Here is a 27,525-nt window from a genome sequence, read left to right on the forward strand (position 1 = left end):
AAACATAAGCTGCTCTTCTTCTATCGCGTATTTCTTCCTCTGCCTCCGGGTGACTTGGTGGCGTAAAAACGAGCGTGTGTATGTGGGAAAGAAGAGGTAATAAAGAGTATGAAAGGATCCCCCGGCACCCCTCCCTCTCTGTCAGGCGGGGAAATAAAGAAACGCGACTTCCGGGAGCCCGCTCGAGTCCCCGCCACCCAGGCTTGGTCTTACCGCGGTGCATGCAGGGAAAGGGAGAAGGACTTAAGAGCTCCTAGAGCCGTTCGCCGTTGCTTGGCGACGGCCGCGTCATTTCAACCAGCTTTATTGCTCCGTCTGTCTACAAGCCGGGCGGGTCAGCTGCAGCCCCGGAAGTGAGAGGGTTCGGAGGCGCCGCCGCGGGAGCCCCGGAAGCGAAGCGAGGGGCCGGGCCTCGGCGGTCCTGCTCCGGGCAGTCAGGGCGTGTGAAGTCGGGGGGCCCAGTGTGGCTCCTTCACCTCGGTGCCTTTCTGAAAGCGGGCCCTGATGGGGCACGGCCGGGTTTGGGTTCGGTCTGTCCCTGGTGACCCGATCCAGCGTTTGAGGGTGAGTGTGGGCGCCTGCCTCTCTCTGCCCCGTGCTGAAGGGAACCCTCCCTCCCCCCTCCGGCACGAGGCTGCTGGCATGCTCCCGGCTCCGATTATCTGAGCTGGGCTGCTTTTGTGAAATAATGCAGCTGAATACAGGAGACGATGCTGATTGGTATGTGAACTGCAGTATCTTGGCAAGAGAGCGGGCGGGGGGAAGTCCTCCCCCGAAATGCAGCAATACCTCTCCCCTGGGGCGCGGGGGACGGGAAGGGTCAGCTATCCCCCCCCCCCCCCCCCCCCCGAAGAGAGGAGGACCTGTCCTATCCTTCAGGCAGGGAGAGGAGTGTTTGCGGGAGTTCGTGTATCTCTTCTCCACCTCCAGAAGAGGGGCGTGCTCTCTCCCGCTGCCCTGAGAGGAGGGTCATCGATCACGCGAAAGAAATGTTCTAGGATCGATTCTGCTGTCGGTGCATGGGGAACTGTTCGCAGACCTCGTAAATCCCTTGAGCAGGATTTATTTAGGTGACTGCAATCGTGAATCATTTAAGTCACTCGGTGGAGGATCAAAGATTATGATTCAAGGATCTAACATATATATTTAGCCAGGGGCAGGAGTTGATAAATCAGGCTTGCCTTCATTTCAACTGGAAGAAATCCTGTAGTTTATGCATTATCCTTTCACAGTGAGGTATCCGGCAGGTTGGGATAGGACTACCATTGTTTTTGGCAATTAACAGACCAATGTAGTACTTTGCCCCCAGCATAGCTTAATGATTGCTTGGTCACGGATTTTGGACGCAGGTCCATAACTCCCGATGCAATAAGGGGATCAGTGTGTCCAAACAAAGGCCTAGCTAATAGCACTCAACACATGTACATGCCATGTAGATGAGGCTATTATCCCGCAATGCAAAAAATCACCGTGTGCTGAAAGGTGCACTTTTTAACCTATAAAATTTTACGCCTGCTTGGAGCATGCATGAAGTGTTCCCTCATGTCAAGGACTCAATTTAAAACAAAAAACCGCTTTTCTGTCGTTCCTCCTACTTGGTATTGTTGTGATACTAAGTAGGAAGAACCACAGAAAGCACCATGCAAAAGTCTTGATGTAAAAATAAAATTTCAGGGCGCACAATATTCACATGTATATTGGTGCATGCATATTGTGCCAGTAAAATAGTTTGGTGTGAAAAACAGATGCTTGTAAATTGAGCATCCATTTTCCAAATCCGCGCACAGCCACGTTTCCTGGGTGCTTGATGCCGTGACTGCACTAGGGATGTGCACTTTATCCCTAGTGCGACCTTTTTTAATGTGGCGGCTCATTTGCTTATTGCATTGGGCACCCAGGAAATGTGATTCTGCATGTGTTTAAAAAAAAAAAAGTGCACCTAGTTTGGATGCACTTTTTAGCATGTCCATAGTGCATCGGCCTGTAAGAATTTAAATAGTTGGATGACAAGTGATCATGATGATTACTTGGTAATTTGCCCGCCTGCTATGAAAGTGGAGGACCTAAGGGATTTTAGAGTGTGCTGGGAAAAAAACAGTTAAGAACATAAGAACCTGCCATACTGGGTCAGACCAAGGGTCCATCAAGCCCAGCATCCTGTTTCCAACAGAGGCCAATCCAAGTCACAAGTACCTGGCAAGTACCCCAAACATTAAATAGATCTCAAACTACCATTGCTTATTAATTAATAGCAGTTTTCATACCATGACATAGCTGCAGAAGGTAGGTTTTGAAAGCCTAAACTTAGGCTGTAAAGTAAGAGACTGAAATCCAGAACCTCCAGGGTTGCATTCTGAGAAATGCTTCCAGTTCCATGTACAGGACCCCAGAGTTTTACTATTGCTTATTTTATAGAGCTACTAGATTTGTTATTTTGTCTTATACACATAAGAGACAGTCCCTTCTCTGTACAGCTTACAATCTAGTCAAGACAATATAGAGGACAAATAAGAGAGTGTGAGAATGTAATTTATTATAAAAAAAAAGGTTAAAACTAGCAAGGCTGTGATGAGGGGAACCAGATGTTAAGGGCTAAAAGCAGCCTCATGAAGATGCTGGACAGACTCAATGGATGAGGTCATTAAGCAAAGAAAAAAGGACTTTAGATTTGTTAGGACCTGGGAGAAGGGGATGGAATTGGGCTGCTGGTGCTAACAGTTAAAAAGGAGCTAGAACGGTCTTTTTCCATCTGCATCTTGAGCAACCTTCTCCTTTTTAGCCTCAGCAGATGAAGATGTCTCTCTTTCCATCCGCTCATCATGTTCTCCCCTCTTCTCCATCACAACAGCCATGTTCCATCCTCCTTTCACTCTCTATATTTTTCATCTTTTATAGACTGCAACATCCACAACTTGCTCAAAGTGGTGAGCTTCAAATAAAACAGATAAAAATCCAGTATAACCACATCAACAAAAAAGTTTCATTCATTCGCTTATATACCGTCGTTCTGCGGTATTTAAATAAAGTACTTAGAAACATGCAAACAAATCATCATACAAATATTAGAGAGAGAAATAGGTACAGTATTTAAAAAGTCAAACCTAGTTTTGTGTATGTTATAACCTGTAGCACTATAAATCATAGGCCTGTAAGAATGACTACCTCCCTACCTTCATCACTTACCCCATCTCTCTGACACTTCCATCTCCCTTCTCCTCCTCTTCTCAACTTTCCCTCTCCACCCCTTGCACATTTTACCAAATGTTAAATCAATAAACATTTAAATATAATGTCCAGTTCTCTTTTTTTTTTTTTTCCTGCCCTCCTTTCATCTTTTCATTATTCCTTCAAGGCTTAGGAATGCACTGGGAGTGGTACTGAAAGTGAGGAGAGAGAGGGAGGGAGGTGCTAGCAGTAGGAGCCACTGGAATGCGAAAGAGACACATTCTCACTGTCCCCAGTGTCTCCCTCCTTTGTCATTGTTCTTCCTGTTCATTGCAGAGATCCATAGTGTGTATCTCAGCTGGGTCCCTGCACTGCTGCTGCTGGTGGACTGGAGAGAGTGAGGGGCGACAAACATAGATACAGCCTCTTCTCATCCGCAGCCTCAGTGTTCAGGTTCTGGGTAAGGTGGAGGTGGGAAAAGGAGCAGACAACATGGAACCGGGGCTGTCTGTGACACCATTCTCTGAAATGCTCCCTGGTCCATCCGCAGGTCCCCAGAGGCAGGCAGAGCTCTGGAGTCTCAATGCGTGGATGAGACGATGGTGCAGAGAACAGGGATTCAGTTTTGTAAGGAACTGGGGAACATTTTGGGGAAGGGGGAGTCTCTTCCGAAGGGATGGGCTCCACCTTAAACAGGGTGGAACCAGACTGCTGGCGCTAACTTTTAAAAAGGAGATAGAGCAGCTTTTAAACTAGAACAAGGAGGAAAGCAGACAGTCGCTCAGCAGCGCATGGTTCGGAGAAATATATCCTTGAAGGATATTAATGAAACAGGAGAGTTAGGGCATCCCAACAGAGAGGTTCCAATAAAAGCAAATGTAGTCCATGTGCCTATAAGTAAACAATCATCTGATCTAAAGAATTCCAAATTATCCCTAACAACTGAAAAGCAGATTATTAATACTTACAAAAAACACACTTTGAAATGTCTGTATGCCAATGCTAGAAGTCTAAGTAGTAAGATGGGAGAGTTAGCGTGTATAGCAGCAAATGATGAGATTGGCATAATTGGCATCACAGAGACTTGGTGGAAGGAGGATAACCAATGGGACAGTGCTATATCAGGGTACAAATTATATCGCAATGATAGGGAGGATCAACTTGGTGGGGGTGTGGCACTTTATGTCCAGGAGGATATAGAGTCCAACAGGATAAAGATCATATAAGAGACTAAGGGGTACATTTTAAAAAACAGCGCGTGCGCGTACTTTTGTTCGCTGGATTTTATAAGATACGCGCGTAGCAAGGGGGGTGCACATTTGTGCAACCTGTGCGCACCGAGCCCGGCGCGCGCTGCCTGTTCCCTCCGAGGCCGCTCCGAAATTGGAGCGGCCTCGGAGGGAACTTTCCTTCCGCCTCCCCTCACTTTCCCCTTCCTTCCCCTACCTAACCCCCCCCCCCCACCTTTGTTGGCAGATTTACGCCTGCCAGAGGGCTGCTGGCGCGCCATCACCTGACCTGGGGGCTGGTCCGGAGGCCTCGACCACGCCCTCGGGCCGGCGTCACGTCCCCGACACTCCTCCCACCCCGAAATTCGCGCCGCCCACCTGACACGCCCCCTTTGGAAAGCCCCGGGACTTATGCGCGTCCCGGGGCTTGCGCGCGCCGCCGAGCCTATGCAAAATAGGCTCGGCGCGCGCAGGGGCCTTTTAAGAGCGTTACGCGCATAACTTATGCACGTAACCCTTTTAAAATCCGGCCCTAAATGCTCAGTAGAATCTTTATGGATAGAAATCCCATGTGTGTTGGGTAAGAGTATAGTGATAGGAGTATACTACCATCCACCTGGACAAAATGGTCAGACAGATGATGAAATGCTAAGAGAAATCAGGGAAGCTAACCAATTTGGCGGTGCAGTAATAATGGGAGATTTCAATTACCCTAAAATTGACTCGGTTAATATAACATCAGGACATGCTAGAGGTATAAAGTTCCTGGCTGGAATAAATGACTGCTTCATGGTGCAATTGGTTCAGGAACAGACAAGAAAGGGATCTATTTTAGATCTAATTCTTAGTGGAACTCAGGATTTAGTGAGAGAGGTGGTGGGGCCACTTGGCAATAGTGATAATAACATGATCAAATTTGAATTAATGACTGGAAGGAGAAAAATATGTAAATCTACAGCTCTAACACTAAGTTTTTTCAAAAGGGAAACTGATAAAATGAAGGAAATTAGAAAAAAACCTGAAAGGTGCAGCTGCAAAGGTTAAGTGTAAACAGGCATGGACATTGTTTAAAAATACAGTCCTAGACGCACAGTCCAGATGTATTCCACACATTAAGATCCTTCAAAAATTGGAACAAGGATCCATCAGAAGAAAACAGGAAAAGCATAAGCATTGACAAGTTAAGTGTAAAACATTGGTAAGACAGGCGAAGAGAGAATTTGAAATGAAGTTGGCCTTAGAGACAAAAACTCATAATATATTTATAAAAATAATTTTCAAAGCAGGAAACCTGCAAGGGAGTCGGTTGGACCGTTAGATGACCGAGGGGTTAAAGGGGCTCTAAGGCCATTGTGGAAAGACCTAAATGAATTCTTTACTTCTGTGTTTACTAATGAGGATGTTGGAAATACCGGTTCCAGAGATGGTTTTCAAGGGTGATGAGTCAGATGAACTGAACCAAATCACTGTGAACCTGGAAGATGTAGTAGGCCAGATTGACCATCTAAAGAGTAGCAAATCACCTGGACCAGATGGTATACATCCTAGGGTTCTGAAGGAACTAAAAAATGAAATTTCAGATCTATTAGTAAAAATTGGTAACATCATTAAAATTATCCATTGTACCTGAAGACTGGAGGGTGGCCAATATAACACCAAAACTTAAAGGGCTCCAGGGGTGATCTGGGAAACAATAGACCAGTGAGCTGACTTCAGTGCTGGGGAAAAATAGTGGAAACTATTCAAAAGATCAAAATCACAGAGCACATAGAAAGACATGGTTTAATGGGACACAGACAGCATGGATTTACCCAAGGGAAGTCTTGCCTGAAGGGGGTAATAAACATGTGGATAAAGGTGAACCTGTAGATGTAGTGTATTTGGATTTTCAGAAGGCATTTGACAAAGTCCCTCATGAGAAAACTAAAAGGTCATCGCCTCCCATCCCATAACCTTTTGTGGATTGCAAACTGGTTAAAAGACAGGAAACAGAAAGCAGGATTAAATGGTCAATTTTCACAGTGGAGTGCCTCGGGGATCTGTACTTGGACCGGCGCTTTTCAATATTTATTTATTTACTAGCTGTACCCGGCCACGCGTTGCTGCGGCTCAGTCTGGTTAAATGGAAAAGAAAGAAAAGAAAAAGCGCACGTTTCTAAAATGTTTAATTTCACAATGCGCATTTGCTCTGCTCTGGCTGTCCCTACTCCCTCCCCCCCCTTCCCCGGCGGTGGACGGACTGGCTCGGCGACTCTTCTATCCTTTCCTCCTCCTGTGTGTAACTGTCCGGAAGTCCCTACTCCCTCCCCCCCTTTCCCAGCGGCGGAGGAACAGGCTGAGCCGTTTCTCGGAGCGGTGACTCGTCTGCCCTTTCCTCCTCTCCTCTGTGACACCCAGCACGTAGCGCAGAGCTCTATGGTCCGCACGTGCGCGGTAGAGCTGCTCTCTACTGCGCATTTGCGGTCCGTCGGTCAGAGCCCATTTATGTTGTAGATAGCATGTGTTGCTTTTACGACCAACAGATGGCGCTGTTTTTCCAAAAAAGCATGTTTTTACCTGTCACAGGTGTGACATCTATATAATGTAGGTATATAAAAACACGTGCGTATTCGAGTGCAACGTTGTGTCAAAATTTCAAAGCAATCGGTGAAGAACTTTCGGAGATTTAAGATTTTGAACAAACAAACATTTACATTTTTATTTATATAGATTTATGTATTTTTATATACCGCGGCACATTTGTAACATCACCTCTGTTTACATGTAACAAAAATGCAGCAACAGGCTTTACAAGCAACACATAAGGGAAATAATATAGCAACAGGCTTTACACTATAACAGGAACTGATTAACCAATGGAAATAAGTACAAAAAAGGAAATGGCAGTAATAGCAAGATTTTACCAGATCGTGACAGTGTAGAGATATTTAATCCACAAAAACTGGTAGAATATGTGATAAGAATATCAATAAACCAATGAAAAATCACATATATCTAACGTAATTTACTGAATCAGGTATACCCTCATATATGAGCTATCATACACATTCGCTGCCACAGCGTTTTAACTATTGTACACTCATTGCAAGTGTAACTGCTCATTCAGCTTTAATCACAGGGTAACCCTTTTCAATTATGTTTCAAAACTGCCGCTCTTTTAAGCAGAACAAACTTTTTTTTGAAGATTTTTTTGTTAAATTTTTCAAACCATTGAAGGTATATAACATCAACTCCAACTTTATGATGAAACTTTTATGGAATAAAAAACAAATCTTTTTCCAAAGACATAAGCTAGAGCCCAGAGCTCGTCAGCTCTGTTCCGCTAAGCGCCCGCTGGTGTTTCGAAGGCTTCTTCCTCAGGGGCTTTAAATGCTGAAAGTTGGAAAAAACATTTAGTACCAAAACGCCAACATCCAAAGTAGACAGTTCAAATAATGAAGGCTTACAGAGTTGGAGAATCAATCATCTATGCAGCAAAGCAGCGGACCCGCCATCTTTAGACTGACATTTTTAAGTCTACGTATGAATTCAAAAGGAGCCAATCAGAAAACGGTGTAGGGTAAAATAGGAGAAATAATTAAAGGGCTAAAACTAAGCCCTTTAAATGAGTGAAGACCAGTCAATGACGTCATTTATGCCCCGAGGGAATTCCATGGAAAGTTTAAAGATCCATCTCTGCTCTTTATAATTAAGGAGAGAGTGAACGTCTCCTCCTCTAGTATTCAATGGAATCATGTCCAAAACAGTCCACTGTAGATGAGCAAAGTTATGGCTTTCAGACAAGCAATGCTTCACAATTGGTGCTTCGATGTTACTTGTATTAAGTCTGCTCCTGTGTTCCCTTAATCGAATTCTAATTGGCCTAGACGTCTGACCAACATAAAGCAAGGGACAGCTACATTGTATCAAATACACAACATGATGGAAATTACAGTCGGTCATAAATTTCTTCCTATATTCAATATTGGTAAACGGATCTTTCCAAGTTGCTCCAGTCATAGCATTTTGACACGCATCACACTTACCACAGGTGGTATGAAGGCCAATTGTACATGGGGGCAAAGAAATTGGTAAAGCTGCCCTCACAAGATGGTTCTTAATATTTAGTCCCCTCTGAAATGAAATCAGAGGTGGTTCGACAAATGCAGAGTGGAGTTGAAGTACATGCCAGTGTTTATGTATGCTTTTGACCATATCTGAAGCACGGTTTGTGAACTGCAACACATAAACATCCTGGGAAATGCTTTTTTTATTTTGGTACATTAGAAGAGATTCTCTAGGAGAGTAAAGTGCTCTTTTGTAAGCTGATATAATGATCCCAAAAGGATACCCCCTTTCAAAAAATCATTTAGCCAAATCATAAGCTTGATATTTAAAATCCTTCAATGAAGAGCAGAGACGCCAAAGTCGAAAAAACTGGCCCACCGGGAGGCCATTTTTAAAGGCACTAGGGTGGAAACTCTGGTAACTCAAAAAATTGTTTTTATCAATATCTTTCCGATATAGGGTGGTCTCAATTGTCATACCATTTTTAATTATCATGATATCCAAGAAAGGAAGTTGTTGATCAGCAATCTTAGATGTGAATTTCAAGTCACTATCTATCTCATTTAGCCATACCAAAAAAAGCTGAAGTTGAGATTTATCCAATTTCCAAAAAAAGAGAAGATCATCAATCTAACGGATCCATAAACAAACTTCTTGAAAAAAAGGAGATTTGTAAATCATTTGTGTCTCTAGATGGTTCATGACAAGGTTGGCCATCGCCGGGGCGACTGAAGACCCCATCGCTATGCCGTGTACTTGGAGAAAAAACTTGTCATTAAAAGAAAAATAATTATGTCTTAAAACTAACTCAGTTAGTTTTGTTTTTTGTTTTTTAATTTTTTATTTATGATATTTCAATATACATACATTGAGAACAAATTCAAATCAGAAAAATGGAGAAAATCTTTTCCATCAATATAACATAAATTATACAGATTGTATTTCACATCCACTTTATAAGAATACTGAGAAGAACCTTTTTTTTTTTCAAGCGGAATCATAGGATTATATTCATCTTTAACAGTAAACAACTGAAACGCAGTATAACACAACATTTACTCAAATGACCAACTACCTCTACAATTTAACTTAGGAGTGGGAGTCCAAATAGACACGCAGATGTTCTGAATCAGTGAAAATGTATCTATCATTTTGGTAAATAATCATACACCTACATGGGAATTTAAGGTAAAATCTGGCCCCTCTTGCGAGAACCTGATTTTTTAATGAAAGAAACATTTTCCTTATCTCTTGTGTCCTCCTGGTTATGTCCGGAAATACTCTTATTGAAGCTCCATAGAAAAGTTGTGTATGTTTCCGAAAAGATTTTTTCAATATTTCATCTCTATCTTTATTATATAGAAATGTCACCAGTAACGTGGCTCTCAATTCTATTTTTGCTTCATAAGATTTTTCCAGGAAATCGGATAAATTGTCAAAAGAAACTTTATCTTGTTCTTCTTGTTGTATATTTTTCCCTTTTCCTGGAACATAATAAATCTTCGATATTGTTGGAATACTTGACTGGAAAATTTAAAATGTTTACTAAGTAACTTTTCAGAAGGTCCACAGGTGTTGCCCATTTTGTTTTGGGGAAATTTAGAAATCTAAGGTTATTCTTTCTCAGTTCGTTCTCCAGAAAATCCATTTTCTTCATAGCCATATTCTCAGATTTTATAAATTTTGTTTGTAATTCTTTTACATCTTTAAGATCTTTTTCTACTTTAATCGAGAAATTTTCAAGTGTATGTACCTTATTTTCAAGCATCTGTGTTCCCTCCATATTCTTTTTGACCGTTTTAGATAAGTCATTTATTGCCAAGCTTATATTTGTTAAAACTTTCCAGATTTCAACAAGAGTCACTTTTTCGGGCATTTCCAGAGGGGTTAATAGCACTTGAATCTCTGGTTCCTTACCTCCTGCTTGTAGAGGCCCTTCTATGTCTGCTTCTCTCTGCCATGCTGCGCCACTGCTATCCCTGGAGCCCTTGTCTATCGGGCTCACCGGAGTCGAGGGTATCTCCCCATCTCTCCTCTGGGTTTTAGCGCGGTCGTCTGGTAGTAAAAAGGATGGCAAGTTCAGTTGTTCCATACCCCCCTCTCCCGGGGGTTTGTAGATCATAGGAGGGACCGTTGGTGCTCCGGGGGTTAATGATGTCTCTTCGACCAGGGCGTTGGGCAACCGCTCTCCGCCTCCAACGCCAGCGGTCACACTCTCCGGCGTCTGTTGTGCTAAACGGAAGATTTCCTCTATCCTCGGCTGTTGGGAACTAGCGTCAGGAGTAGAGGTAGAAACCTCACGAATTCTAGCTTTTCTTTTCGAATGAGGCATTTGAAAGTGGGTTTAAAGGCAATTCAATACAAGAAAAGCGAAAACAAAAACGAAGCCTCAGGAGAGAGGATTTCCCGTGCTTACTGCGTGGCAGCCATCTTGGTTCTCCAACTCAGTTAGTTTTAAAAGAAAGGAAGTCTGTATGCGGTGAACTAAAGTGGATAGGGTTTCCTGTACCACATCAATGGCTACCGCATGGGATACATTTGTGTTAAGTGAGATAACATCCATAGAGACCAACTGTACATGATCAGATGGCAATTTTACCTCAGAAAGCTTCTTCAGGACATGTGTTGTATCCTGGACAAAAGAATGAGTGGCTTTGACATATGGTTGGAGGAACTTATCCAAAAAATTGGCTAAAGGTTCAAGTAATGAACCATTACTGGAAATGATAGGTCTCAAAATAAGAAAATAAGAAAATGCCATACTGGGTCAGACCAAGGGTCCATCAAGCCCAGCATCCTGTTTCCAACAGTGGCCAATCCAGGCCATAAGAACCTGGCAAGTACCCAAAAACTAAGTCTATTCCATGTAACCATTGCTAATGGCAGTGGCTATTCTCTAAGTGAACTTAATAGCAGGTAATGGACTTCTCCTCCAAGAACTTATCCAATCCTTTTTTAAACACAGCTATACTAACTGCACGAACCACATTCTCTGGCAACAAATTCCAGAGTTTAATTGTGCGTTGAGTAAAAAGAACTTTCTCCGATTAGTTTTAAATGTGCCCCATGCTAACTTCATGGAGTGTCCCCTAGTCCTTCTACTATCCGAAAGAGTAAATAACCGATTCACATCTACCCGTTCTAGACCTCTCATGATTTTAAACACCTCTATCATATCCCCCTCAGTCGTCTCTTCTCCAAGCTGAAAAGTCCTAACCTCTTTAGTCTTTCCTCATAGGGGAGTTGTTCCATTCCCCTTATCATTTTGGTAGCCCTTCTCTGTACCTTCTCCATCGCAATTATATCTTTTTTGAGATGCGGCGACCAGAATTGTACACAGTATTCAAGGTGAGGTCTCACCATGGAGCGATACAGAGGCATTATGACATTTTCCGTTTTATTCATCATTCCTTTTCTAATAATTCCCAACATTCTGTTTGCTTTTTTGACTGCCGCAGCACACTGAACCGACGATTTCAATGTGTTATCCACTATGACACCTAGATCTCTTTCTTGGGTTGTAGCACCTAATATGGAACCCAACATCGTGTAATTATAGCATGGGTTATTTTTCCCTATATGCATCACCTTGCACTTATCCACATTAAATTTCATCTGCCATTTGGATGCCCAATTTTCCAGTCTCACAAGGTCTTCCTGCAATTTATCACAATCTGCTTGTGATTTAACTACTCTGCACAATTTTGTGTCATCTGCAAATTTGATTATCTCACTCATCCTATTTCTTTCCAGATCATTTATAAATATATTGAACAGTAAGGGTCCCAATACAGATCCCTGAGGCACTCCACTGTCCACTCCCTTCCACTGAGAAAATTGTCCATTTAATCCTACTCTCTGTTTCCTGTCTTTTAGCCAGTTTGCAATCCACGAAAGGACATCGCCACCTATCCCATGACTTTTTACTTTTCCTAGAAGCCTCTCATGAGGAACTTTGTCAAACGCCTTCTGAAAATCCAAGTATACTATATCTACCGGTTCACCTTTATCCACATGTTTATTAACTCCTTCAAAAAAGTGAAGCAGATTTGTGAGGCAAGACTTGCCCTGGGTAAAGCCATGCTGACTTTGTTCCATTAAACCATGTCTTTCTATATGTTCTGTGATTTTGATGTTTAGAACACTTTCCACTATTTTTCCTGGCACTGAAGTCAGGCTAACCGGTCTGTAGTTTCCCGGATCGCCCCTGGAGCCCTTTTTAAATATTGGGGTTACATTTGCTATCCTCCAGTCTTCAGGTACAATGGATGATTTTAATGATAAGTTACAAATTTTTACTAATGGGTCTGAAATTTCATTTTTTAGTTCCTTCAGAACTCTGGGGTGTATACCATCCGGTCCAGGTGATTTACTACTCTTCAGTTTGTCAATCAGGCCTACCACATCTTCTAGGTTCACCGTGATTTGATTCAGTCCATCTGAATCATTACCCATGAAAACCTTCTCCATTACGGGTACCTCCCCAACATCCTCTTCAGTAAACACCGAAGCAAAGAAATCATTTAATCTTTCCGCGATGGCCTTATCTTCTCTAAGTGCCCCTTTAACCCCTCGATCATCTAACGGTCCAACTGACTCCCTCACAGGCTTTCTGCTTCGGATATATTTAAAAAAGTTTTTACTGTGAGTTTTTGCCTCTACAGCCAACTTCTTTTTAAATTCTCTCTTAGCCTGTCTTATCAATGTCTTACATTTAACTTGCCAATGTTTATGCTTTATCCTATTTTCTTCTGTTGGATCCTTCTTCCAATTTTTGAATGAAGATCTTTTGGCTAAAATAGCTTCTTTCACCTCCCCTTTTAACCATGCCGGTAATCGTTTTGCCTTCTTTCCACCTTTCTTAATGTGTGGAATACATCTGGACTGTGCTTCTAGAATGGTATTTTTTAACAATGACCACGCCTCTTGGACATTTTTTACTTTTGTAGCTGCTCCTTTCAGTTTTTTTCTAACAATTTTTCTCATTTTATCAAAGTTTCCCTTTTGAAAGTTTAGCACGAGAGCCTTGGATTTGCACACTGTTCCTTTTCCAGTCATTAAATCAAATTTGATCATATTATGATCACTATTGCCAAGTGGCCCCACCACCGTTACCTCTCTCACCAAGTCCTGTGCTCCACTGAGAATTAGATCTAAAATTGCTCCCTCTCTCGTCGGTTCCTGAACCAATTGCTCCATAAAGCTATCATTTATTCCATCCAGGAACGTTATCTCTCTAGCGTGACCCGATGATACATTTACCCAGTCTATATTGGGGTAATTGAAGTCTCCCATTATTACTGCACTACCAATTTGGTTAGCTTCCCTAATTTCTCTTAGCATTTCACTGTCCATTTCACCATCTTGACCAGGTGGACGGTAGTATACCCCTATCACTGTAGTCTTCCCTGATACACAAGGGATTTCTACCCATAAAGATTCAATTTTGTATTTAGTCTCATGCAGGATGTTTATCCTGTTGGACTCTATGCCATCCCGGACATAAAGCGCCACACCTCCTCCCGACTGCTCCTCTCTGTCATTGCGATATAATTTGTACCCCGGTATAGCACTGTCCCATTGGTTATCCTCTTTCCACCATGTCTCTGAGATGCCAATTAAGTCTATGTCATCATTTACTGCTATACATTCTAATTCTCCCATCTTACTTCTTAGACTTCTGGCATTAGCATACAAACATTTCAAAGTTTGTTTTTTGATTGTATTTTTATTCTGCTTTTTAATTGATAGGGATAAGTTAGAATTTTTTAGCTCAGGTGAGTTTTTAGTTACAGGCACTTGGACTACTTTTCTAATTATTGGAACCTCACTGTCGGGATGCCCTAATTCTAATGCATCATTAGTATCCTTTAAAGATACATCTCTCCGAACCATGCGCTGCTGAGCGACTGTCGGCTTTCCCCTTTGTTCTAGTTTAAAAGCTGCTCTATCTCCTTTTTAAAGGTTAGCGCCAGCAGTCTGGTTCCACCCTGGTTAAGGTGGAGCCCATCCCTTCGGAAGAGACTCCCCCTTCCCCAAAAGGTTCCCCAGTTCCTAACAAAACTGAATCCCTCTTCCTTGCACCATCGTCTCATCCACGCATTGAGACTCCGGAGCTCTGCCTGCCTCTGGTGACCTGCGCGTGGAACAGGGAGCATTTCAGAGAATGCTACCCTGGAGGTTCTGGATTTAATCTTTCTACCTAAGAGCCTAAATTTGGCTTCCAGAACCTCCCTCCCACATTTTCCTATGTCGTTGGTGTCCACGTGTACCACGACAGCCGGCTCCTCCCCAGCACTGTCTAAAATCCTATCTAGGTGACGCGTGAGGTCCGCCACCTTCGCACCAGGTAGGCATGTTACCAGGCGATCCTCACGCCCACCCGCCACCCAGCTATCTACATTTCTAATAATCGAATCACCAACTATGACGGCCGACCTATCCAAAGGTGGATTATTAAGTGCTTTATGCACTCCATATAACAACGGTACTCTTGGATGGGGAACAATAAGAAATTGCCGTTCTTTTCTAGTAAGGAATGGTGTCTTGGCTTCAATTAAAATAGTCTGGATCTGATCCTGTAATGTTGTTGTTGTAGGGTCCTCCTCCAGCAACTGATTAATATTTAGTATCATTCAGTTGATCCTGGAGACTCTGTATATATTCCATTTTATCCTGGATGACTGTGCTCCCACCCTTATCCGCCGGCTTTATTATTATGTCATGATTTCTTGACAACGATTTCAACGCTAATCTCATTTGAGAAGAAAAATTCACAAAATCATTGAACTTAGAAGCTTCCAATTTTTCAAAATCATGTAATATGAGATCCCGGAAAGTAGCTATATGGTGATCCAAGGGATCAGAAGGAGTCCATTTCGATTTTGGACGGACGATAGAAATGTCGTCTGGTAAAATTTCATTTTCAGTACAAAACAACTTAATTTGGAGTTTCCTGATGAAACGATATAAAGAGATTCTACTATCAAATGAATCATAGGTGATGTGTGGCACAAAAGTGAAACCTAAGTCGAGGACTCTTTTCTCGTCTTCAGTGAGAGATGTATTCGAAAGGTTTACTATATTGGATCCGGTTTTGTTTTGGATCTAGTTTGGGGACCATCCCAATCCTGACGAGCTTGTGAAATCAGATCTCTTTGTTGGAAATGAGGATTCCTTTGATGCCAACGTCCTCTTCGGCCCCGACCTAAAAAAGGTTGAGCAGCAGCTATATTTTGACCTTTTCTATAGGTTTTATGAGTGCCATCACTGTCTGAACCATCCGAATTGTCACTGCCAGAATCCAGGTTACAAATACCTGGCAAGTACCCAAACATTAAGAAGATCCCATGCTACTGATGCAATTAATAGCAGTGGCTATTCCCTAAGTAAACTTGATTAATAGCCATTAATGGACTTCTCCAAGAACTTATCCAATCCTTTTTTAAACACAGCTATACTAACTGCACTAACCACATCCTCTGGCAACAAATTCCAGAGTTTAATTGTGTGTTGAATGAAAAAGAATTTTCTCAGATTAGTCTTAAATGTGCTACTTGCTAATTTCATGGAGTGCCCCCTAGCCCTTCTATTATCCGAAAGTGTAAATAACCGATTCACATCTACCCGTTCTAGACCTCTCATGATTTTAAACACCTCTATCCTATCCCCCCTCAGCCATCTCTTCTCCAAGCTGAACAGCCCTAACCTCTTCAGCCTTTCCTCATAAGGGAGCAGTTCCATCCCCTTTATCATTTTGGTTGCCTTTTTCTGTACCTTCTCCATCGCATCTATATCTTTTTTGAGATGCGGCGACCAGAATTGTACACAGTATTCAAGGTGTGGTCTCACCATGGAGTGATACAGAGGCATTATGACATTTTCTGTTTTATTCACCATTCACTTCCTAATATTCTGTTTGCTTTTTGTCTGCTGCAGCTCACTGAGCCGACGATTTCAATGTATTATTATCCACTATGATGCCTAGATCTCTTTCCTGGGTGGTAACTCCTAATATGGAACCTAACATCGTGTAACTACAGCAAGGGTTATTTTTCCCTATATGCATCACCTTGCACTTATCCACATTAAATTTCATCTGCCATTTGGATGCCCAATCTTCCAGTCTTGCAAGGTCCTCCTGTAATGTATCACAATCCACTTGTGATTTAACTACTCTGAATAATTTTGTATCATCCACAGATTTGATTACCTCACTCGTCGTATTCCTTTCCAGATCATTTATATATATATAGAAAAGCACCGGTCCAAGTACAGATCCCGGAGGCACTCCACTGTTTAGCCTTTTCCACTGAGAAAATTGCCCATTTAATCCTACTCTCTGTTTCCTTTCTTTTAACCAGTTTGTAATCCACGAAAGGACATCGCCTCCTCTCCCATGACTTTTTACTTTTCTTAGAAGCCTCTCATGAGGAACTTCTGAAAATCCAAATACACTACATCTACCGGTTCACCTTTATCCACATGTTTAATAACCCCTTCAAAAAATGAAGCAGACTTGTTAGGCAAGGCTTCCCTTGGGTAAATCCATGTTGACAAGTCTCTAACTCTCCCATCTTACTTCTTAGACTTCTGGCATTGGCATACAGACATTTCAAAGTGTGTTTTTTGTTTGTATTAACAACCTGCTTTTCAATTGATAGATTGTAAGGGATTAATCTATGGGATATGTTAAATGAAATGTGTACATGTACATATTTATTCACTGTGAGCAGTTTGAAAAGTGTTTGTCTTTCTGATTACAGTGTTTGAAGTGTTCAGGATTATCATAGGCTGCGATACCTCTTGACTTAACACATGATGATGTAAGCCAGTTACAACCTGCAGGACTAGCAGAGCTGAACGTTTCTAAGATCTGAATCTTGCCTTCTGTTTTTTGGCTAGGTCTGAATCCAGCACATGCACCTTTCGTGGGCAGCTTTTGTAATGACAGGAAGCTGGCATTTTGGAGGTAGCTGTGTGCAGAATGTCCCGGGAAAGGAAGCTGGTTCGGCGAGGGGTGCCTGCAGAGCCCACATTGGAACTGGATCCTGACTTCGGCCGGCCGCCCAAGAGCCCAAGCCAGTCATCCTTTCCCTTCAGCCTCCTTCCCGTGGACTGCCAGCTTCACGTCTTCTCTTTCCTCTCGGAGGTGGAGAAGTGCACTGCAGCACTGGTGTGTGCAGACTGGAGCAAACTGATGCGCACCCCGAGGCTGTGGAGGGTGGCAGACTTCATGAGGCTGGGGGCTTTCCACTCTGGAATGGAGGGCGTCCTCGTATCTGGCAGGGACTTTGAGAGGTGGAAGGAGTGGGTCCACCAGTATGCGTACCACCTCACCTCTCGCAGCGCCAGCCTCCTGGTCCTGCGAGCCAGCTTTGACCTGGGGGACCAGAAGACCAAGTGGGCCGACTTCCTTCTGCGCTTCCTCGGGAGCATCCACTGCAGCGAGCTGAAGGAGCTGGAGCTTAACTGGACGCTGACGCACCTGGAGCCCCATGACTGCTGGCCAGCTGGCAGCATGGCCCAGATCTGTCTGGCCAAAACGGACCAGTTCAACGGCTTCCAAATCCTCTTTGAAAGTCTCACCCACAGCTCCCCCAAATTAACCAAGATGAAGCTGCCTTTTGATTGGTCTGAGCACTCGGTGGCATTGCTGACCCACTTCCAGCAGCTCAGAGTACTGGAGCTGAATTATTTCTGGGTCTTCAAAGGGGTCTCTCCTGAAACTATGCAAGGGCTTATGAAAGCACTGCCCAACCTACAGAGACTGATTCTTCAGGTCCTGGTGCCAGTCAAAGACCTGGGGGTCTCCTATCTGTTGGAATCCACCTCGCTGGAGCACTTGGACGTGTCCCAGAGCCGGGGCCTGATCTTCAGCCACCTCGACCTGCCTGCCTTGAAGGAGCTGAGAGCTAAAAAGACCATCCGTGGGATCCTCCTGAACCGCAGGACCAAGCAGGCCCTCCAGAGCCGCTGGTCCTGCCTGTATGACCTACTCAGAAAAGGAGCTCCCGGCCTGCAGAGCTTTAATGGCCACCAGCTGCTCCCACAGTGGCAAGAGAAGAATTACCCGGAGCTGGAGGAGACCCTGGTTCAGTCATGTTATTGCACGCGGCACACCGATACCTGGCTGCTGTGAAAACGCTCACCGCCAAGGTGATGGAACAGCAAGCCCCTGATGGGGGTTTAGAGCTGCCCAGATCAGATCAAGAGGCCCCAAAAGACCCCGATAGCATCTGACCCTCTCTCTCAGGATGTTCGTGAAGTGGAACCTGGCGTCGCGTGGGGGGGGTGTCTCAGTATAGGTCATACGGCTTCCGATAGGAAGTTGGTATCAAGGTCCCTATGGGAAATGCACCACTTTAACACGGACATTTCTGGTAACTGGCTACCACCCCCAGGTACACACAATCCAGCAATTCACAGGAGTAACACAAACCGTCCCTGGCTGTGGGGATCTCTCCTGGGAGTTTATGGCAGAATAAGAGAAAATCTGTGAAAAGGGAACCCGAGAGTGGGAGTGAGGGTAATAAAAAGCACCCCCCCCCCCCCCCCACTGGGGAAGGGATGCAGGCCCAGCAGCTGGCAGCATTTAGCTATTACCTGCGTTTCACAATGTCCCATCACGTTATCTGCCGTTTATTCGTGCTCTACCACACACAGGCAGCCCTGGTGGTCACTCCCAGTTCAGCAGGTGCAAAGGATAGTGGTAGATATCACGGCACTGTGGGGTTGGACCTGGTGAGCATAGCTGCAGATAGGGACAGTTGACTAAAGGCTTCTCTCCCAGGAGAGCATCAGGTTTGGGGGGGAATGCAGAGGAGCAAGACCTTGGAGAGGCTGCAAGGGTTACAGGGGGCCTGCAGACCCATGCACCGTCCCATCGGTCATGGGCGCACATCCATGGAAAAGAAATGTAAGAGACTGAATAAACACTTCCGTCTCTGGGGTTCAGCCTTCTTTCAAAGGGTGTTGGACGCCCAGTTTTGAGGCTGCTGCAATGCTTTTCTGTATCCACTGATGCTATCGGCGACCAAGGCCAGACTCAGTTCAGTTTTAGAGTGCCATATGAAAGATGCGCAAGGTCAGTCCAGTTTAATGTGCAATTAGAGTAAGGGGGAAGCTGTGAAGTTGCTGGAAGCAGTTTCCCTCCTGTGGTTTTTCCACAGATAAGCCGGCTGAATTAGCCATGCTTTCTGGGAGCGCCCCCTGGCAGCTCAGTTTCGCTGCAGCACACCAGTGCGGTGCCTTCCCGCGCGGTCAATGGTCTCCCCTGAGTTTTCGCTTTCCCCGCGCAGCGATCGGACGCGGAATTTTCTTCTCCTACCATCTCTTTTCTTTTTCTATTTCTCTCATCCGACTACTCCCAGAAGCACTTTTCAGTGCTAACCATGGCTCCAAAAGCCCTTGGATTTAAATTTTGCCGCTGTGGCAAAATTATGTCTGTGACAGACGGATGCACATATTGCTACATCTGTCATGGGCCCAACCATGATATGGCAGCCTTCCAGGACTGCAGGAAGATGTCCCCCAGGGCCTAGCAACAAAGGGCCGCGAAAATCACCTGCCTTCGGGAAGGGGACCACGCTGCATCGGGGTCCTACGCCCTGCAGAGATCTACCCACTCTTCCCTGGCGAGGGAGCCCAAACGGCCCAAAGAGACAAAGGACCTCCCTGCAACCCTCCTCTACAAAGAACTTAGTTCTCCGGCCTTACCTTTGCCCTCTATCTCAGACAGCCTCAACTGGAACTGGCCTCCAACTCAATCCGGACCCCGGATGTGTCGTCTGTGCCACAGGGTTTGCTGCCGAGGCATGGAGACGTGCCGCATTGGACCCAAGAAGCAACGCGTCGGCTAACACAAAAACTCGCTCGATGCAGGACTCCTGGCACTGGTATCTGTGCCGAAGCACCCGGCGCCACGCGATGCGTTGGGTGATCAACCGATACATACGATGCATCCTGTTGCAGAACATGGGAAAGCAAAGAGCAAAACCCGCCATGTTGAGCACTGTCCCTCAGAACCTAGACACCACTCAGCCCCAAGGAGTTCAGAGCGCTTGGACCCCCCGGTCACACCCGATCCTGTTTTTGGATCTGGATTATTCTGGGGAATCAAAGGGGGAGACATACCCCAACATTCATACCGCTCCTCTTCCTCCACCTCCGCTAGAGCTGTTGACCATAAAAGGTCAGATGGCAAGTCCTCTACCTCTAGGCCATCATCACACAGAACATCCCCACCTCCAAAAAAAAAAAAAAAAAAATAGGACTGCTAAAGACCTGAAGGGGACTACAAGGCATAGCCTCACAGATGTTGACTCAAATTACTGGACTTCTTCGATTCAGTAGTCCTCATGCAACAGCCAGGTTCACCATCAAGCCTTTCTGGCGAGGGTTCGGGTCATTCTTCACCCCCCTCTCTTCTGCACTCAGATACTGAAATCTTGGCTAGTGAGCCAAGCCCGAAAGGAATTCCATATGGCAGGGAACCGCTTGTCCCGTCTCCGCCATCACTTAGCTCTTCCATGGGAATTCCCTCTGACCCTCTGGGTGACTTGCCGGAACCAACATCACCAGTATGTTACCTGAAGACCTTTCTTACTCCAGATTTGTGGAGAAAGTGGGCTCTGTATTAAACCTAGAGACCAAAAAACTACCCATGGGCCGAAGTACATGACCTCCTTAAGATCTTAGACGTCCTGGCTAAGTCTACATCTCTACCATCCCATTCGGTCTTGGATGCCGTCATGGACAAAGCCTGGGAGACTCCCTTCCTTCTCCACACCCACTATATCCAGGAGGACTGAAGTAAAACTTCGAATGCGCAAGTCTCCTCACTTTGTTGCCATGCAACTATCACATGCCTCAATTGTGGTGGAGTCTGCTATGGAAAAGCCAGGAAAACAAGGCTGTATTCTAATACTCCACTGGGCAAAGACAATCCATACCTGGATGATTTTGGAAGAAAGGTATTCCAGGGTTCCATGTTGAATGCTAAGGTGTAACAGCACCAGTTCTATATTACCCAATATCTGTACGAGTGCCTCCAGCACCTAAAGTTGGATGGGGTCAACCTTCAGAGTCTGACCTCCATAAGCGGATGGTGGGTTATTTAGAAGAAGGCCTGCGTCACCTTTTATGCACCATCTATGATCTATCAGCCTGGCCCTCAGCAACCACTATAGCAGCACATTGCATAGTGTGGCTATGAGCGAGTGCGATCTATGAAGATGTGCATGGCAAGTTTGCTGATCTCCCTTGCAAAGGAGATAACTTGTTCGGCGACAAACTTTGTGAAATGGTATCACAATTTAAGGAACAGATTGTAGCAGTTTCATCCCTTACATCGTTTCTGGATCAGCCTATTCCGAAGCGCTATTACTCCTCTTACAGGAGACCCTTCTATCCCTGATGCTCTTACAAGCCGTACCCACCATACCATCCTCCATCCTATGCCACTCAGAGGTCTCAACCACCACAGACACAACAGCAGCAGTAGACGGACACCTTACATCATTCAGACCAACATGGGGGCAGATTACGTCTGATTCTTGGGTTCTAAGCATCAGCCAGAACTGAAATTGAGATGGTAACCAAACACCTCCTGCGTTACCGCATTTGACCCCTCCTGCTCGAGAGACCGACATACTCCCCCTTTTACAGGAAGTCAAACTCCTCCTGAGCCAAGGAGCAATAAAGAATGTTCCCCGTTCTCAACGGTCCCAGGGGTTCTAGTCACAATACTTCCTTATCCCCAAGAAGAGTGTAAGATCTCAGAGCGCTGAACAGATTCATGGTCTGGGAAAAATTCAAGATAACTTCTCTCAAGAGCATCTTACCCTACATACAACTTAGAGATGACTGGATGTGTTCACTGGACCTCAAGAATGCTTATGCTCAAATCCCCATGCACCCTTCTTCATGGCACTACCCACGATCCAAATTCACGATCAACACTATCAGTATCGTGTTCTGCATTTCGGACTCTCATCAGCATCCAGGGTTTTCACCAAATGTCTAGCAGTAGCTGTGGCCCACCTTTGGAAGGAGGGCATAAAAGTCTTCCCTTACCTACACAACTGGGTACTAGTAGCCTCAACTTGGGAATTGATTTGTACCCATCAAATTCGAGTTCTGACATTTCTGGAGAGCCTGGGATTCCTGGTCAACTATGAGAAATTCCACCTCGACCCTGCCCAGTTGCTATAATTCATAGATGCATGCATCAACATTCAACTCTGCAAAGCCTTCCTCCCAAAAGACAGGATCTCCACATTTCAAACCCTGGGGAGAACCCTGAGATGTTTAAGACAACCAACTGCACACCAAATCCTAACGCTCTTGGGTCACATGGCAGCAGCCACATAATGTGATTCTTCATGCCTGTCTTCAATGGGGCTTAAAATCCCAGAGGTCCCAGCGTTCTCACCTGATGTCGTGCAAGATAACACTAACCCGCTCAATGGCGAGGGATGTGGACTGGTGGCTGTGACCAAAAAATCTGCACTCCGGTGCCCCCTTTTGACTTCCGCCTCACCAGGTTATACTGACTACAGATGCATTACGTGGGCTTCCTACCCCGTCGTGGATGCATCTAAAGGCTCAAGGGCTATGGTTGTTAGTGGAGTGGCGTTTCCAATTCAACCTTCTAGAACACCTAGCCATTCGCTACAGCGTGTGCATCTTCTTACCACTTCTTGCACACAAATCGGTCATGATTTACACGGACAACCAGGTAGCCATGTACTATCTAAACAGAGAAGGGTCCAGGTCCAGGACTTTGTGCAAAGAATCCATACTAATACCGGAATGGGCACTAGCACATTCGATACAGCTTCAAGCCACTTATCTCCCCAATGCACAGAACTCTGACATAGACTCAGCCGTCTTTCATCCCCACAAGTGGGAGTTATAAAGGCGTCCTACATCTTTCACTGGTGGGGGAACGCCCTTGGTGGATCTCTTTCCCACAGAACGCAACGCAAAAGGTGCCGCAGTTCTGCTCCCTATATCTGAGCAACAATAGGATAGCCCAAGACGCCTTCCTCATAACATGGTCAGAGAATCTTTTCTACACATTTCCCTCCAATTCCACTGATAGGACGGGTATTACAGAAATGCATGATGGACAACTCAGATCTCATCCTCATCGCCCCAGCGTTGCCCAGACAACCTTGGTACGCCTACCTTGTTCATCTTTCCATAAAATCCCCGATTCCCCTCTGGAACAGGGTTGGCTTCCTATTGCAGGAAGAGGGAGCACTGATACATCCTATGCAGGACGCCCTTCACCTGATGGCGGGGAGACTGAAAGGGAAGTATTAAGCAACCTTACCATCTCTCATGACATTCAAGATATCCTAATCTCAACACAGAAACCCTCCACTAGGAAGAATTATGCAGCCAAATGGTCACAGTATTACTGCTGGTGCATATCAGCGTCCCTGGACCCCTTCCGTTCTTCCCCGGGACAGCTACTTAAATACCTTCACCTACTATTTCAATCTGGCCTGGCTATCTCATCCATCGGGGTACACCTCAGTGCCATGGCAGTGTACCATTCCTCCCTTGATGGTGTCTCCATCTCTATGCATCCTATGCATCTCTATGCATCCGCTTCATGAGGTACCCTACGGCTCAGGCTCCTTGTGCTGCCCCCCCGCCATTCCTTGTGTCCTGAATGTCGTACTTGAAAAACTGATGCCCCTCCCTTTGAACATCTGGGGATGGTCAAATTAAAGTTTCTAACCTGGAAAGTGCTATTTCTCGTTGCCATCACGTCAGCCCGATGGGTGGGAGAACTGCAAGCACTGGCACATTATCCCCCCTTTCTTCAATTCTGTCACGACAGTCGCCCTGCGAACACTTCTGTCCTTTGTTACCAAGGTGGTTTCTGTCTTCCACCTCAACTAGACAATCACACTGCCAACCACTTTTCTGAAGCCTCATGCCTCTGAAAGGGAAGCACTGTTACATACGCTGGATTGCAAGAGGGCCCTAGCCAAAGAAGACCCGTTCCCCTCGTAGGCCTTCGCAACCTTTCCTCTCCTACAGCCCGAATGCCCTGGGACTTCCGGTATCTATTTAAATGCACGCTGGCCAGCTGGTTAACACAATGCATCCACTTCTGCTATCACAGTCGATCAGAAACTCTGCCATTAAAGGTAAAGGCCCACCAATTGGGCTGTAGCTGCTTCCATAGCCCACCTGAGACAGGTTCTTCTTCAAGACATTTGCGAAGCAGCAACCTGGTCGTCTTTACCCGCTTTCACATCCCATTATTGCCTGTAATGGCATGCCAAGTCAGATGCCACAATGGACTACACGATCTTAAGACATGCTACTCGAAGCTCTGCTCCCTTAACTCTACCTACTATCTCTGCTCTGAAACCTTGAGCTGGGGCTGCCCAGAAAGCATGGCTAATTCAACCTGCTTATCTGCAGAAAAAAAGCAAGTTTGCGAACAGTAAAGATAGCAGGATGAATTAGCCATGCGTCCCCACTTTCCTCCCTGGACAGACAGATCATGAAGAAACAATCCACCCTACTCTCTTTCTTTCTGCTCCTTTTCTGTGCTTTGAGACCAGCTGAGGGGAGACCGTTGACCACACGGGAAGGCACTGCGCAGGAGTGCAGTAGCAAAACTTTCTGCTGCTAGGAGAAGTTCCCGAGCTCCCAGAAAGCATATCTAATTCATCCTGCCATCTACGGGAAACACAGTTTACTGTAAGCAAACTTGCTTTTCTCTGGCTTTTTTCCTGTAACCTCCCCCAGATAGCACTGCCACGCTGATGCTACATGCTAAGAATACATTCTGGGCCCCAGTGCTCGGTAGCAGACTGGTTTTTAAGGCTTGCTGTGCACCTTGCTGTTTATATAGCTCCATGCAACATCCTGCCAAATAAACAAAATGCCAAATTGAAAAAGAAAATCCTGGAGAGCAAAAAGTGGCTTTTTCTTATAGTGTAGGGCTCTATGAGCTGTATGGGTCCTGGAAAAACCTGGATTCCTTGTAGGCTCTGATGCATGTTTTACATTGGTCGCATAAAAAGCACCAGGAGAGCTTTCCAGCCCACGCTCCTCCAGTCTTCACCTAACAGAAATAGCAACCACTCAGCCAGCAGCTGTGGTGCTAGCAGCTTTCTGATAGGTTGTCGGGATGCAGCTGCATCCTGATTGGATGTTATAGTCAAAATGACACCTTTGGGAACTTCTGGTAAGGTTGCATGTCCAATGCTATGGGGGGGGGGGAGAGGGATGATTACTACTGCAAGGGTGCCCTCTGCTGGCACACGTCGCTGAGTTGGTCCTGATGTCACCCCCATGGCTTTGAGTTCCATGTTTTCCAGGATCATCTGTTTTAGATGCAGTAAGGCCTAGCCACTATCAATGTTGCCTTTCCTTTAAGCCATGGAACGTAACGGTAATCCCACGCAGAGCAATTACCCCTATGTCATGAGGTGTGCTTAGCATTTTTTGTGTGCAAGCTTTACTCCGACCACAGCAAAGAGTTTTGTACACATGGAACTGTATATTTTAGAATGGTTAATGCCCTTGCATGTAAATCCAGTGCTAATGAAGGCATTATCTGTTATCTGCCAGTGGGGAGAGATGTTGGCTTTGTGTCTTCTGGGCAGCAGTGGAGTACAGTGTGTGGGGCTGAAAATAGTGTTGGGGGGGGTCCTTTACTCGGGATTTCTACCCAAAATATTTTCAGTGCTTGAATTGTTTTGTGCACGGAAAACATGGTTTATGTGCACAAATCTTGAATGTAGTGCAGAAAACAATTCATCTGTTGATAAATCGTATTTTATGTGTATGCCAAGCATTTTTAAAATGCACATTTCCAGGTTGGCCTGCCTTTTTTTTTTTTTTTTCCCCACTCCCCGTGTTGCAGCAGGAGTTAAATTATATTTAGTGCTCATTGTACCTGCCCCTTCACAAAAAGGGTCCCATGAAACCCAGCCAGTCGTCCTTTGGAAAGGTGGGAAACAGGCCGGAGTAAAGCAGAATCTCCCATTGCACTAGTGCGAGGACTTATGCTGGTGCCAGTGCTGGCTGATGTTACTCCCTATCCCCTAGCTCCTTGCTATGGATTAATGGGCGTGGAGGTGCACACAAGCTTTCTCCACGAGTAAGCAGTGGGAGCATGGGTAGGATTCTGCCTCCTTACCTTGTACTCCAGTATCCTTACTTCTCCCATCCCCATCTTCCCCTTCATCTCCAGTATCCTCTCCCCTGTCTGTTAACCTCCCTCCCTTGACCTGGCGGTGCTGCATCAGCCTGTTCCTCCTTGACCAAAATACCTGTTTAGTGGCAGAGCTGTTGCCACCGTTCCTGACCATCAGTGCTAGCGCTGTGAGCCTGTTTAAAGCTGGGGAACTGGCACTTTCTGTAGGCCGATCTTGTGATATAGAAAGAAGATAGCAGTGAGGAAGGGTTGGCCTATGAGATCTGAGCATACGCGGGGGGTGCTCCTCCCAGTCTTGGGCTGGGTTTGCGTGGCTGCTCAAGGACCCCTGCTCAGCTGTGTATGTACCACAACAGTGTTGGTGGTGGCCCGTGGTGCTTCTTTGATGGCGGTCCAGGTGCTTGCTGCTGGCACTCACTGCATCTGAAGCAGGAGGACATTTTGGGGCGAGCCACACCAGGCTTTGTAAAGCTCGGTCACGCCCCACATTCGGACCAGAGATATGCTTGCTGGGGCAGGCCTGCAGCAACAGCCAAACGGTGAACCACTTCTGTGCCTGCAGCGTGGGGCTATGCCGAAGCTCTGGTTTTTGTACAGCGTCAGAGCACTGTAAAAAGACAAAACCATTCGTGAAGAACATCAGCTGTGCCTGGAGAAGACATTTACACAGAGGAAGGTTTTTTTTTTTAGCAAACAGAAGTATTTATAAGCCTTTTTTATTATGCATACATTGAATAAAATACTGTGTTGTGATCTTTGGCTGCTTAATATTTACAAACACCTGTACAGTTGACTTCAGTGCGACAGCTACTGCATGCTGAGGTTGGAAAGATTTTTCAATTAAGCCAGGCTGTCTTTGAAAATATTCAGGACCCTTATGGTTTACCT

General features: G+C 45.2%; 1 protein-coding gene across 1 annotated transcript; it reads left to right on the plus strand.

The window, feature by feature from the left end:
- Window positions 1–300: 300 nt before the first annotated feature.
- On the plus strand, window positions 301–27,390 carry LOC115085795. Its single transcript, XM_029592215.1, has 2 exons — window positions 301–564; window positions 17,346–27,390. The coding sequence occupies exon 2, from the start codon at window positions 17,428–17,430 to the stop codon at window positions 18,580–18,582; it is 1,155 nt and encodes a 384-aa protein (XP_029448075.1). The 5' UTR covers window positions 301–564; window positions 17,346–17,427; the 3' UTR covers window positions 18,583–27,390.
- Window positions 27,391–27,525: the final 135 nt, after the last annotated feature.

The sequence above is a fragment of the Rhinatrema bivittatum genome, chromosome 2, assembly GCF_901001135.1.
Source record: "Rhinatrema bivittatum chromosome 2, aRhiBiv1.1, whole genome shotgun sequence".
Lineage (NCBI taxonomy): Eukaryota > Metazoa > Chordata > Amphibia > Gymnophiona > Rhinatrematidae > Rhinatrema > Rhinatrema bivittatum.

Bases quoted from the DNA above. Each gene is read 5' to 3' on its own strand.
- LOC115085795 (XM_029592215.1), top strand. From the start codon at position 17,428: ATGTCCCGGGAAAGGAAGCTGGTTCGGCGAGGGGTGCCTGCAGAGCCC.